This window comes from Penicillium arizonense, assembly GCF_001773325.1.
Source record: "Penicillium arizonense strain CBS 141311 chromosome Unknown PENARI_contig007, whole genome shotgun sequence".
Lineage (NCBI taxonomy): Eukaryota > Fungi > Ascomycota > Eurotiomycetes > Eurotiales > Aspergillaceae > Penicillium > Penicillium arizonense.
In genome coordinates this window covers 910,096-922,165 of record NW_019173284.1, presented here as the reverse complement: position 1 = coordinate 922,165, position 12,070 = coordinate 910,096, and the positions used below count along the sequence as shown (strand labels likewise).

The following is a 12,070-nucleotide window of genomic DNA, read 5'->3' as shown; positions in this document are numbered from 1 at the left end:
TGCATGCGGCTTTGTACAACGGTGTTTATCTTCTTGTGCAAGCCGCCTTACTGGTGGGACCTCATCCAAAGTACTGTATGTATCCCTATGAGACCGACAACCCGATTCATGACTGATTTTCCCCCTAGGAGCTACGGCGTTGAAAATAGGGTTGGTTTTAAAATTATGGTTATCGTATCCTTGGATATAGATCTGCACGGATGTTTGTTAAATCCTATAGCCTCCGCCGTTTGCAGAATACGACCACCCACCTGCAACCTAGATTGCAATTTAGGGTTTAGATGGTTGGTACAGCAGTGACATCCACCCGCGGCTGGCTATGCTGTTTCTATAAAATGACGTGTAGATCCACAATTTTAGAGTTCCGTGGCTCTCTTGATCTCGGGTTCTTTCAGCCATCAATAACTTTCTACATAGCTTGAATTAATGACTAGTTCAAAATTTGCTAGAAGCGAAAAAGGAAAACCCCCGTCTTTCCCAATAGTATTTCGTGGTCTCCAGATTATTTTGGACAATATATCAACCCTACATATATGGCCATAACTAGAAAAATGAAAGAGAAGAGATACAGAGACGAGATAATATCCTACTATCAGTCTCCCTTAACTATGACTATCATCATTGGGTGGCCCAGCCTTGGATGTTACACATGTATGTTGATGACTTTTATAGATTAGCCCTATTACTACCCATTTCTTCGTCTAATTGACGTCCCTTTCCATGCAAGTCAGTCGTCGCTGCTGTTTGGCTTGAAAAGCCAACACTCTCTTGATCCACGGAGGAATGAGGTGTAGTTCCATCGGCATAGGTGTCTGGCTGGTTGCTTTCGATAATCTGCTGCGCTGTGATGTATCTTTGGAAGGCCTCTCGTATAAGCGCATCTCCATCTCCGTCATGTAGGACTTCGCTCTCCCCATATCTCAATAAGACCCCCCTTTCTTGAATGAAGTCCAATACCTTTTCTAGTTCAACCATATTTCTCCTCAATCGCTGCGGGAAGCCTCTTCCTTTGAGCAATGCAAGGACTCCGGCGATGGACGTGTTGAAAGCCCCCAAAATTGTGATGGCTAACATGTGTTCACCTCCAGTTGGGCCTAAAGCAGTGATGGCGGCGCCGATCATTACTTGCGCAACTGCAAGCAAATTGAAAGCAAAACCGATAAGATGATATTGGGCTTTCTGGTGTTTTACTTTGCGACCCAGCTTCTTTCGCAACTCCGAAGTCGCAGCCTCGAAGGTAAGATAGCCCTGCGGGAGGTCATGGTGATCTTGCTGGTGTAGTTGAAGGGAGTCAGGCATGGTATAATAGTCGGGCTTTGGTAAAGATCTTCAGGAAGATATAGGTGTCATAGCCATACTCTTATACGAACTACTTAGTGATGTGTTGACGTCAATCCCTCGTGGTTATCAGATGCTAAAACCGAAGCTCATTGTGTACCTTGGGTCCGGAAACCATGGTCTCTTTTCTCGTTTCCAGGAGATTAGCTCAACTTGAGCTTTTCATTTTCAAGCTGCCTTAAGCTGGCGTGTGTTTGTCAATGCACCATGGCCCTCAACTTCACTTGAGCTTATAAATCGTTATCTTTCGTAGATTCTTGGGTGCTACTTGCTTAGTGTGTATCAATGAGGACTTACTGTGTATCCTAGTTTCATAAAGGCTGAGCTTACGTATATCTGAAGTTCCCACGGCAAGAAATCATTTCATTATGAAAAATATGAGCAAACTAAATATGAAGAACTGAATACAATGAGAGGCATTTCGACTACCATTTTCCCGCCATACATTCGAGCCTCAGTTGCTACATTCTGCTAGCATTCACCATAACAAAAGCAAGCTGTGGAAAAAGCAGAATACTGACCGATACTTCGGCTCACCGAATCGTTGTAGATATGTTCGTCTAGATTCACATCCCTTCCCGTGTAGCTACTGGGAAAATCTCCTTCGAGCTCGGCGGGTAGCACGGTGATTTGGGCCTTCAAGACCAAAGATTATCTGGCGGGCTCTCACGGTTAATTCCTGCCCGCTCTATTTTTAAAAAAACCCAAACCTGAATTACCGTCAATCTGGGCTTTTCAATGGTTACTCAGATGATACCCTACCGTCCTCATTTCCAAGGTAGTCGCCTAGGCGCTTTTCGCTTGGCGGTAGGCCCACGGGTCGTCATTATACCTACTGTCGCCGTATAGGTATGTATCAGAGCCTTGATATCGAATGCAAAGGTTCTTTGTTCCGTCCATAATGAAGTGTTTTTTAGTAATATTAAGCAATAGACAATCAAATATCTTGGATATTCAATGTATGTTGAAAAAAAAACAGGTTTTTGCCTTTTAACATATACAGCCTCTGTAGGTTTGTAGGTGTCAATTTCATTTAAACTGATGATGCAAAGTTGACTCTTAGATTGAAGAACACGAGAAATGATTCCCAGAGGTACTGGTTCTTTAAGTACAGACTAGTATAGCTTCAACAAGAGGGCCAATCTACGTATACATCTCTGCTCATTCAATGGGGCAGTCATTATTATCTTCGATAAATTCGAGTGCAAATTTTGCTACAAACAAGTGTTACAATTTAAAGTTTAAGGTTTCCTTACACCCCGTTGCCATGGGAAACGCAAGCTTTGTCAATTTTCAGCCAGCCTTGTACCGTCACTTCTTCTGATGTGAATAGCTTTTGTTCGGCTCGTACCGGAACACGACCAGATCATGTGGTCTCTTCAGTTCTAATAATGCCAAGCTCCGCCGGTTTCACCCGTCCATTCACGAACAAGCGGGGTTGGCTTGGCGGTCTACCATAGATCTTATCTTTGTCTAGACTGTCAAACCCCCGGAAACGGATATTACCTTGAAACCCGCCTCTCTTCCATTTTTGGCCAAATCTTTCCAAATGGGATCGAATAATGCAGAATTAGGACGAGCCGAATTATAAGTAGTTACCTATTATGATAAGCTATCCGCTTTGATCTGCAGCATGATGGAGTCTCAGTTTTGGGTTGCATGCAAGCTCCACTTCCTAAAGTGATGAGCCACTAGACCAGTGGCATATCACTGATGATCTTTAGAAATACTTCGTTTTTATTTTTTATTTATATTGGCTTCGAATGTGTAGACATACGCGAGCTTTTGGTGTTCGCTCAACAGTCATTCCATTTTGGTTGTTCTAGTTTGGAACGAATCGAATTTAAGAATAGAGCATCGAGGTTTCCAAGGTTAGTACGGCCAACCAAGTCATGTACCTCCGGAAAACCCTGCCTAGTTACTTCGCCACCTTTTTACGAAGTTCTCCAGAATCGATAGTAACGGATCGTCTTACTTCACCCTGTGTCATCGATCTCATCTATATGATCCAGACGCATCGGTTATACAAAATCGTTCCTTGGCATGCAAATAGACCGGGTTTAGATGATTCATAACGAGTAAGCAGTTATCTATTTAAAGGTTGAAAATTCCTCTGATGTCCCTCTAACTAACCCATACTTCCTATCTCCAATCTGCACAAGTCAGTCCACTATATCCAACACTTCAACATGCTTATGAAGAATATCCTTGCCGCTTTTACTCTTGCTGGCCTATCCATTGCTACCCCAGTTGAAGACCTTCAAGAGAGAGCAATCTGCCCCGGCGGCGGCCCTAGCCACAACTGGTGCTGTGCTAGTGCAACCAACCTGAACATATTTTTCATCAGGGGAGTTGGGTCGAACTGTAGACGTAAGGCAGTTCTGAGTGATTATCTGAAACATCTACTAATACTGGTTTACTAGCGAATCTCACCGGCGGAACCTGTAGCGGTACACGTTCTCGGCCTCTTTGCTGTGGCGGCAACCAGATCGTGGTAAGTCTCTCTGGATTTGTGTCTACTTTGGAAGAGGAAGAGACTAATACAAAATAGGACACGCAGAGCGGTAATAGTGATGTTGTTTGCACTGTCTAAAGAAAGGTTTGATACTTTCTGTTGGGGACTCCGGCAAAATATTACCATGACTGTAATCATTTCGAAATTGTCTTGTAGGGAGAAAAGGTCCACGCTGTCAATGTATTACAATTAGTTGTCCTGATGAAGAGTATAAAGTACTCTTCCATTCGGGGCTTATTTCAATTTTACACTCGTTTTGAGTCCAAATTGCTCGTGCGTTTTATATTTTCATGGATTCGGCAAGATATGCGTAATGTGGTCTACACTGAATCTGCTACACCGTATGTTCGTTCATGCCATGCCATGTCGGTACAGGTCGACCAGCCAAGGTGTATATTTTCCCATCTTTACTGCATGCCTTGAATTAGAAAATCTCACCAATGATTGTTCTATCGGGCTTGGGTCTTTTTAACAGCCTGACTTGCTTTGTCTCTTGTCCGAAAGCAATTAATGATGAGAAATCTTGAGAAATGCTGGCAACATGTTGCATCCTCATATCACCAATATCAGAAAGTGGCATCACCGAAATGAAAGGCATCCTGCTCCCTCCCATGCATCATTGGTCCCATAACTAGGCGGTGCAAATTGCCTTTGTTATTAGATGAGCAATTCATGGATGTGATCCCTCAGGCATCACATCACGTATTCTGACGGAGTGCGAAGCCACAGGATATTCACAAAGCCTGGGCTCAACCTTCGTCATCTATGAGTCCGACAATTCTAGGTGTTTTATGTGAAGTCGTAGTTCTCACTTTATTTCTCTGCATTGCGCATTCTTGACTACGGTGGGAAAGAAAGTACCAAAGGAGTATGAGCATGTTTCTTGCCGCCTGGCCTTAACAACAAAGGCGAGATGGAAAGGATATCTGTCTCACATCCTTTGCGCTGTCAGCTTAAACTGGTGCTCCGCCGAGGCTTTGAAGCTGAGCATCTTGATGATCCAAATACCGGGGGAGGGGAGCATCCTATAGAAATTGTCCTCATGTGTATTACGAGGGCTATAGGCACCGTAATAACTATGAATGGGGTCATTGGGGCTCGGTAATGCGGTGAAGAAGCGTATGGGTTGATGACATATGGATTGGGGCAGAGCGACTGGGGGCATAGACTGTGGGGATATAAAGATCTGACATGGGGATCGGGGAAACATAGGGATTAGGGACGTGAGATTTGGAGATATGGGGTTAACACCAACAAGAGAGTTGAGGACATCATGTACTGAACTGCGATCTACAATGATATTGAAAACTGAGTAACCATCTCGAGTTCATTTAAAGCGCAATCGGTAACCGACAGTACGAAAACATTCGTCCTAATTTAATCACCTTTAATAGATTCTAGTGAAAATTGATGAGTCTAATGCCGCCTGATTATCTTGATTCTTAGTGGTATGATTGAAGAGAAACATTTCAGTGACCGCTAATGGGTCTCTCAGAGCGAGTCTACTCTACCATCATTTTTCTTAGCAACCCTTTTTTTGGGGGATAGATTGGCTAACGTTATTTTCCATCCTCATTTCTCCGTTATACTGATAAGGGAGCCTTGGAGCCTTTCAAGTAACCCAAGGGACAAGATCATCCCGTTTTGGCACCCTCTGTTGTTGACCTCTATGTCTGTGGGAGTGCTACATGATCAAAACCGCCGCCAAAATACGGTTAGGAGAGGAATGTCGCTTCCTGTAGAACTCAAGCTAATGGCGGTTACGAAAGAATGGAAAGCTTCAACAATGCTGTAATGACCATGGATTGCTGCTCTGGGAGCGTCGTCAAGCCCTTGGTTCTGTACACCAGGGCGTTCTCGCACATTGCGGAATAGCGATAGACACTATCGACAGATACGTAGAGCTAAAATAACTATTGTAGTGGTGGAACCCATGACAGTAGCGTATTAGTGGCCTGAGGTATCACAAATGCCTTAGGAAGCTTGCATGCAGTCTTTTCTCAGAGAGCAGCATCATCCTACCATCATCAATATGACTACAGTTTTTCCACCAGATCCTTCTTTCATGATATAGCTTCATTTCTAGTGAGATAGCCACCTACAGAGACTGCTCTCTACGTCTGTACTGGACATGGGAGTGGTTGGTTGTGCTGTCTCCATTGATACCGACCTGTCTGCTATGTCAAACTGTCATCGTGCCATCCCCATTTCACTATATACTAGCTTCGGGATATGGTATGATGGGATCTATATCCTGGAAGGTCACAAACTACTCGTCTTCTATAGCAGTCGTCTTCCGAAGCGACAGGAACAACGGGGGTAGCGGAGCTCGGTGACCCAAATCAATAGCTAAATTGTCTCATTGGGCATATATTCCTAGAGGTGTGGAAAAACGGACGTGAGAATTGCGAAGTAGATATGGAGTAGATCTAAAATTCCCACACTCTGTTATGACTCATAATGCCCTAAGTGAAATCTTAATACATCCAACATCCGATATGCTGAAACATACATCAATGCGACTTCAGATTTAAACGGTATTTTATCCCCACCGAGGTGCTGATGTATAAATCGTGACAAGTCATACATCCCGGTCAATGACGATATATGGATCAGCGGCAAGGCTGTGGTTAGATACCTCTTCAGGAGAATAAATACTAATTCCGAGAACTTGATCGGAGGACCAGAGAAAAGCCCATGGTTGTGGGAAAGGCTTCTCTGAGGAAGATTCAAAGGATGAATAAAATGCGAGTGATTACAAATAGCGAGATACCTTCGGAAGCGGCACCTGGTTCTGGGAGCATATTGTCACCTGTCTAGCCTCCGGTATCATGTGTGATCACCGTGATATAGAATAAGTTCGGTGCACGAGTGGCGTTACTATATCGTACAAGATATGCTCGCATTTGTTGAACAAAAACAACAACGCATCCACTTGGTGTCTTGTTATTAATTATCTGAAGTTATGGCAAGCGGAAACTTAATTTCCCAAATTCGTACTTATGACTGGGTCACAACCATCCATGAAAGACTTAAGCGACCTCGCAGCGAGTGTTGTCTCCATGAAGATTGACATATCACCCATAATAGCTGTAATGTTTATCCCATTGCCATCCCCCGACCCTGTGGTATCTATCAGCCCACGCACCGTGTCCAGCAGTATCATCAAGATTGGAACTCTTGTGGTGATAGTTAGATTATTCAATAGCTTCTCATAATATGCAATGTGCTTCCCATCGTAGATTGTTGAGTTCACAGAAGCAGTAAGCTCGAGCCCACCGTCCATCAAAGCGGACTTTGGCGTGGACAGAATGGCCGGAAGATTATCAATCACAGTATCCATATCTAGCTGACCACGCAGGGATACTGAATTGTTTCCTGGTTTCAGCACAACATTTTCGATGGTGGCTTGTCCAATAACCATATCTGAACATTGTAAATTAAGTGTCACTTTGCCCTTTAGATTTGAAAATTAGCGACAACATCCAGAATATAGACTTCTAAAAAATCGTACCAGAGCGAAGGTGAAGATTGAATAGTTAGGAATCATCACAACGCCCACCAAATTCGTCCCATCCGCTTCTTTTGGGATTACCAGCCGTGCGGAGTCGATAGAAAAGCCACTCAGCTTATCCAGTCCTAGTTAAATCCAGGTGTAAATAATCAAAACAGCACAAACTTTATTATAAGCTTACCCTTTAGCTCAATATCTTTTTCGACAGTTAATAGGGTCTTTAGGGCACCGAAATGACCAATAGTAGAGCCTTTCGCAGATATAGTGAAACTTTTGTTATAAACCGCACTTGCCAATGTATTGACAAACTGTTTCATATTGAGAATATCGGTAACATTTCTGGTAATACTCAAGTCGGTTTTTCCTTTGAGACTGTATGCTGGCAGAGCGACAGTTAAGTATGGCTCCATGGGTGTGACGTCGCGGTTAAAGAAGCTCAGGTTTAATGGATCAGTTCGTATTCGCAGCCCTCGAGGAACATCTAGGGAAGTGTGAAGGATGAAGGTGAATTGGTCTGCATTAGGATTCAAGATTTGGGCAGAGTACACATGGAGAGCGGTATTGTCGACAATTCTCTGGGCTATCGCGGGAATGATAGCAAGGAAACTGAGAGACAAGCGAGGTGAGTACGACGAAGAAATTGCAACGAACTATTACAGACTTACAAAACTGGAAGAAAGATTGCAAGGAATATAACTATCCCTACGAGATAGCAACACCAAAACCTCCTGCAATGCTTTTCGAATTTTGCATGGGCGGACCTGACACGGCCAACAGCGTCATGGTCTGCTTCCAGTTTAATCTGTTTCTCGCTCTGTGACTTGGTGCCAAAGGTAGAAAGGGAACTAAGCGACAAGTGAGGTGAGTAAGACGAAGAAATTGCAGCCAGCTAGTACAAACTTACAAAACTGGAAGAAATATTGCAATGAATATGACAATCCCCAGGAGATAGCAACTCCAAAACCTCCTCCAATATTTTTGAAATCTTACCTGGGCGGACCTGACACGGTCAACGGCGTCATGCTCTGCTTCCAGTTTAATCTGTTTCTCGCTCTGCGACTTGGTGCCAAACGTAAGCGAATTTCTGTCCGAACCGATACTGTAGCTCGGGTTGGATTTCGAATTCATTGTGAAGGTCTGATAATGGTGTGAAATCGGTGGACCGATAGATACAAGCAAACCTCTAGTTTCTCTTCTGTCTATTTACTTGACCGAACGCAGGACCCACCACCCTTCAGGTGTTGGGTCGCACGGGTCGTCTAATAATCAGACTAGTCAAATGATCGACCTTTCCCCGCCACCCTAATTATGCCTCGACTTTTTCGAGTTTTAGAAGATCGCATTATCATTACATGGGAAGTTTACCATGCAAGTGATAAACCGAAAATTGCTCGATCCGCGCAGGAATTCAATATACTCCACGAATTCTTTAAGGGTGGGGTTCACGATCGCAAATCTCGTAAGAACCGTATCGTTCCAAACAAAGCAATAGAACCAGAGCAAGCGCAAGAACTAATGCATTGGATAGATACCTTGAACTAGGCTAATGCTCCGCCAATCTGCGAGATGATTCGGCAGCTAATGGTTGGCTAATGAAACCATGGCTTTTGGTGATTATTGGAAGACCCTACGCCTAATGGATGGGCTGACAATCATTGCTTTTCAATGCGTTCACTTAATGCCTGGTTTCGCGATTCGTCGCGGTAATACACCCCCACCTCCGACTAGTTCGGAGCTGAATGCACCACCCAAAATCGTTGAGAAATTCCGGCGAAGCATTACAAAGATCAAGTAAACAACAAAGCATCACTGGGCCTATAATAGTGCTATTCCTCCGAAGACCATTAAGGGATCAGAGCAAATTTTGGCGGGAAGCCCCTCGCCAGCCGAAGCGGACGCTCAGTTCGCCGACGATAGTGTCCGTATTTTGGACTACAACGGGAGCCGCGAGACTAATAAAAGCAAGGCAAAAATGCCAGGGAAGCAAAGGCTAGCCATTCGCAGATGCATTTTGATCAATAATTTGGCTGACACACTCTGATCCCGGGCCAATTCATCGCGTGACGAATATGAACAGCCCCTCCAACCAGCGAACTTGTCCCTCTAGCGGCTTCGGACGGGTCAGGATAATGCGGCAGAGGCATAAGTATCCACGGATTACAAAATACGGGTTCAGAGTCGAGCTGACGCTGGACATTGCTGATAATAGCAACATTTGGCGAGCTGGATTCATCGTTCGCAAAGTGCTGATACAAGAACGAAACGGTAAGATCGCGCTCATTACAGTAACGCGAAAATCATGGCCTGGGCCCCCTTTTCGATTCTTACAATAATTTACTACTTTGCAATATGAGGTTTCTTTATCTCAACCAATTGGATTATTGGTGGCCAAAATTTGTAGCCGATTAAGTGTACATTCATGCAACATTTAAGATGGAGTTTCTTGTCAACCAAAGACCGGAATTCCATAAGCTATACATTTATTGACCGAAATGTGACCCTTAAATTCGTTCCAAACAGCTATTTGCTCTAGTGTTGAATGATTGCTAATGAAAATACTCCTCCAGAACCTTCACTTGGACGACATTTATCCGTGGTTCAGTTTGTCCAATAAAGGCGTCTCGAACCTTCTTTACATTTCTCTCCGGTATTTCATGCAAAGCCATATCGAATCGACGCACAAGAGCACTTATGAGATGGTGCATCCATGACCAATTCATGCTTCAGCATGTCAGTTATAGTTCACGCCTCACAGCCATTGGGGAAACGTACTGTTGTCCTAGACAACCCAATGTTCCTTTTAATGCCGGAACGAGGTATTTCTCAAGATTCCGCAATTCCTCCGGCTTTAGTAGCCACCGCTCCGGTAGAAATTTGTCAGGCTCACGGAAGATCTCTGGGTCCCTTAAAATAAAGTATGTAGACGTTGAGATAAACGTCTGTAAAGATTAGCGTGTGTGAATTGAGAAGATCAAGCAGTCTACATACTCCAGCAGGGATATACCACTGTCGATATCGCAGGACCTCATCTAGTGCCGATCGAGGCAGCCGAGTTGTCACGACAGAGGCGAGGCGAAGACCCTCTCTGATTGTTGCGGTCTATACTAATGTTAGTCCAATGTGACCTGGAAAATAAGGTAGTACGTCGCCACATACCAAATAAGGAATTTGCTCCAATCGATCCATATTTGGAGTGGCAGTCACATCTGGAATAGCAGCGAAAAGCTCCTCCTTGAGTCTCTGATATATTGTAGGGTTGTCGAGTATGTGGAACATGGTCATGGCAATGGTTTGCGACGGGGCATCTGTACCCGCAAGCATGAGAAATATAGCATCATCCTCTAACAGAGAATGACTCTTTTCGAGCAGAGGCACGTCTGGGTTAGCCAGGATTGCCGGATAGATTGCATTTGAAGTCTTCAAGAACGGCCGTTCTGCTGCGTGACTAGTCGATTGCGCCTCAACCTCCCATTGATCATACTCATCTATCATCTGTTGGACTCGAAGTTTCACATCCTAGTCGATCCGTTATTATGATGTTACCCTCCAAATGTCCATGAAAATCAGACGAGGGCTGCGGTGACGTACCTGTTCTATTGAATAAACAGGCGCATACTGGGGAACCGCTAACGAAACCGAACGTGGAATCAAGTGTGCTATGTCACTTTCCAAGTATAAATGTCGGAATAGCCGACTGAATTGAAACGTCGAATTCATCCTGGTCTTCCAGTTATTGGCTAGTTGCGGTTCATCTAAGTAGTGGAAGCCAAGGTCGTGCCCGAAAGCATGTTGAGAGAGGGTATCACTAGTGTAGCAGTGAAAAGCCGTATATAATTCCAAAGCCTCGTTGCTTTTGACCGCCGCCGCAAAGTGCTTACACAGTGATAGTGTATTTGCCCTTACCACCGGTTCAAGTTCGAGGATAGCGCCCTTCTCCAAGAAATGGCCTAAAAGCCTTCTCCAGGGTCGATGAGATTTGTAAGAGTTAAGTGAGAAGATTGACTTGGGATATCTAACGCAGCTAAACAAAGGATCTTTGTTGCGGCGCTTTCCCGGACCAGCGTAGACGGTGTTATAGTAGTCGGGGTCTTTAATATGTATCTCCCACGGAGATATTCGGACCACAGGTCCATATTGATTGTGAAGGTCATTAATATGCCAGGTGAACGTACCGCCTTTGATGATCTGGAAGTAGGTTTCGTAGAGGTGCGTGGCGGCTGCCAGGCGAGGGCCAGGGAATTTCGCCAAGGGGCTCAGTACCAATCTGTACAAGAGTACTGTGCCGATATAAAACAAAATGCAAAGAGAGAAAGCGTAGAAATATGCTTGATATTCTTTCATAGTGTCGTCTGGGTTCTAGGTCTCATACCTTTGCTTTCCCAATATACGGTATACAAATGTTCGGCAAGGAAGGCTAGCTCGACACTGGGGGTGCTCATGCTACATGAGGGGAAAAGAGAGTGGAAACATAAGTGCATGCTCAGCTAGTATGATATCATATGCGAGCATAGCCTTGACACTCCACAGACCGCCACTTGGACATTTTGCTTTTGATGATAAACCCGTCGCTCACGGGCCCTGATCTGCAGTCATACAAACAGAGCTTCGGTTACGCATGCACATTTGTTTGCCTACGCGGATGCATTTACTGTCACCGCGACTGAATTTTCCGTCAGACGCTTATACCATATTTTCTCAGAGCG

General features: G+C 44.4%; 4 protein-coding genes across 4 annotated transcripts; 1 reads left to right on the top strand and 3 right to left on the bottom strand.

Annotated features, from left to right (window-relative positions):
- Positions 1 to 666: 666 nt before the first annotated feature.
- Positions 667 to 1,299, bottom strand: PENARI_c007G08813 (uncharacterized protein; the record flags this gene model as incomplete). Its single annotated transcript, XM_022631080.1, has 1 exon — positions 667 to 1,299. The coding sequence occupies one exon, from the start codon at positions 1,297 to 1,299 to the stop codon at positions 667 to 669; it is 633 nt and encodes a 210-aa protein (XP_022489029.1).
- Positions 1,300 to 3,527: 2,228 nt separating this feature from the next.
- PENARI_c007G05941 (uncharacterized protein) lies at positions 3,528 to 3,931 on the top strand (the record flags this gene model as incomplete). Its single annotated transcript, XM_022630955.1, has 3 exons — positions 3,528 to 3,708; positions 3,762 to 3,832; positions 3,890 to 3,931. 3 exons carry the CDS (start codon positions 3,528 to 3,530, stop codon positions 3,929 to 3,931), a joined length of 294 nt encoding a protein of 97 aa, XP_022489145.1.
- A 2,902-nt stretch (positions 3,932 to 6,833) lies between these two features.
- On the bottom strand, positions 6,834 to 8,495 carry PENARI_c007G02620 (DUF3712 domain-containing protein; the record flags this gene model as incomplete). Its single annotated transcript, XM_022630799.1, has 4 exons — positions 6,834 to 7,310; positions 7,368 to 7,492; positions 7,549 to 8,017; positions 8,358 to 8,495. 4 exons carry the CDS (start codon positions 8,493 to 8,495, stop codon positions 6,834 to 6,836), a joined length of 1,209 nt encoding a protein of 402 aa, XP_022489300.1.
- A 1,607-nt stretch (positions 8,496 to 10,102) lies between these two features.
- PENARI_c007G03325 (cytochrome P450) lies at positions 10,103 to 11,708 on the bottom strand (the record flags this gene model as incomplete). Its single annotated transcript, XM_022630839.1, has 4 exons — positions 10,103 to 10,306; positions 10,356 to 10,466; positions 10,524 to 10,883; positions 10,956 to 11,708. The coding sequence occupies 4 exons, from the start codon at positions 11,706 to 11,708 to the stop codon at positions 10,103 to 10,105; spliced, it is 1,428 nt and encodes a 475-aa protein (XP_022489084.1).
- Positions 11,709 to 12,070: the final 362 nt, after the last annotated feature.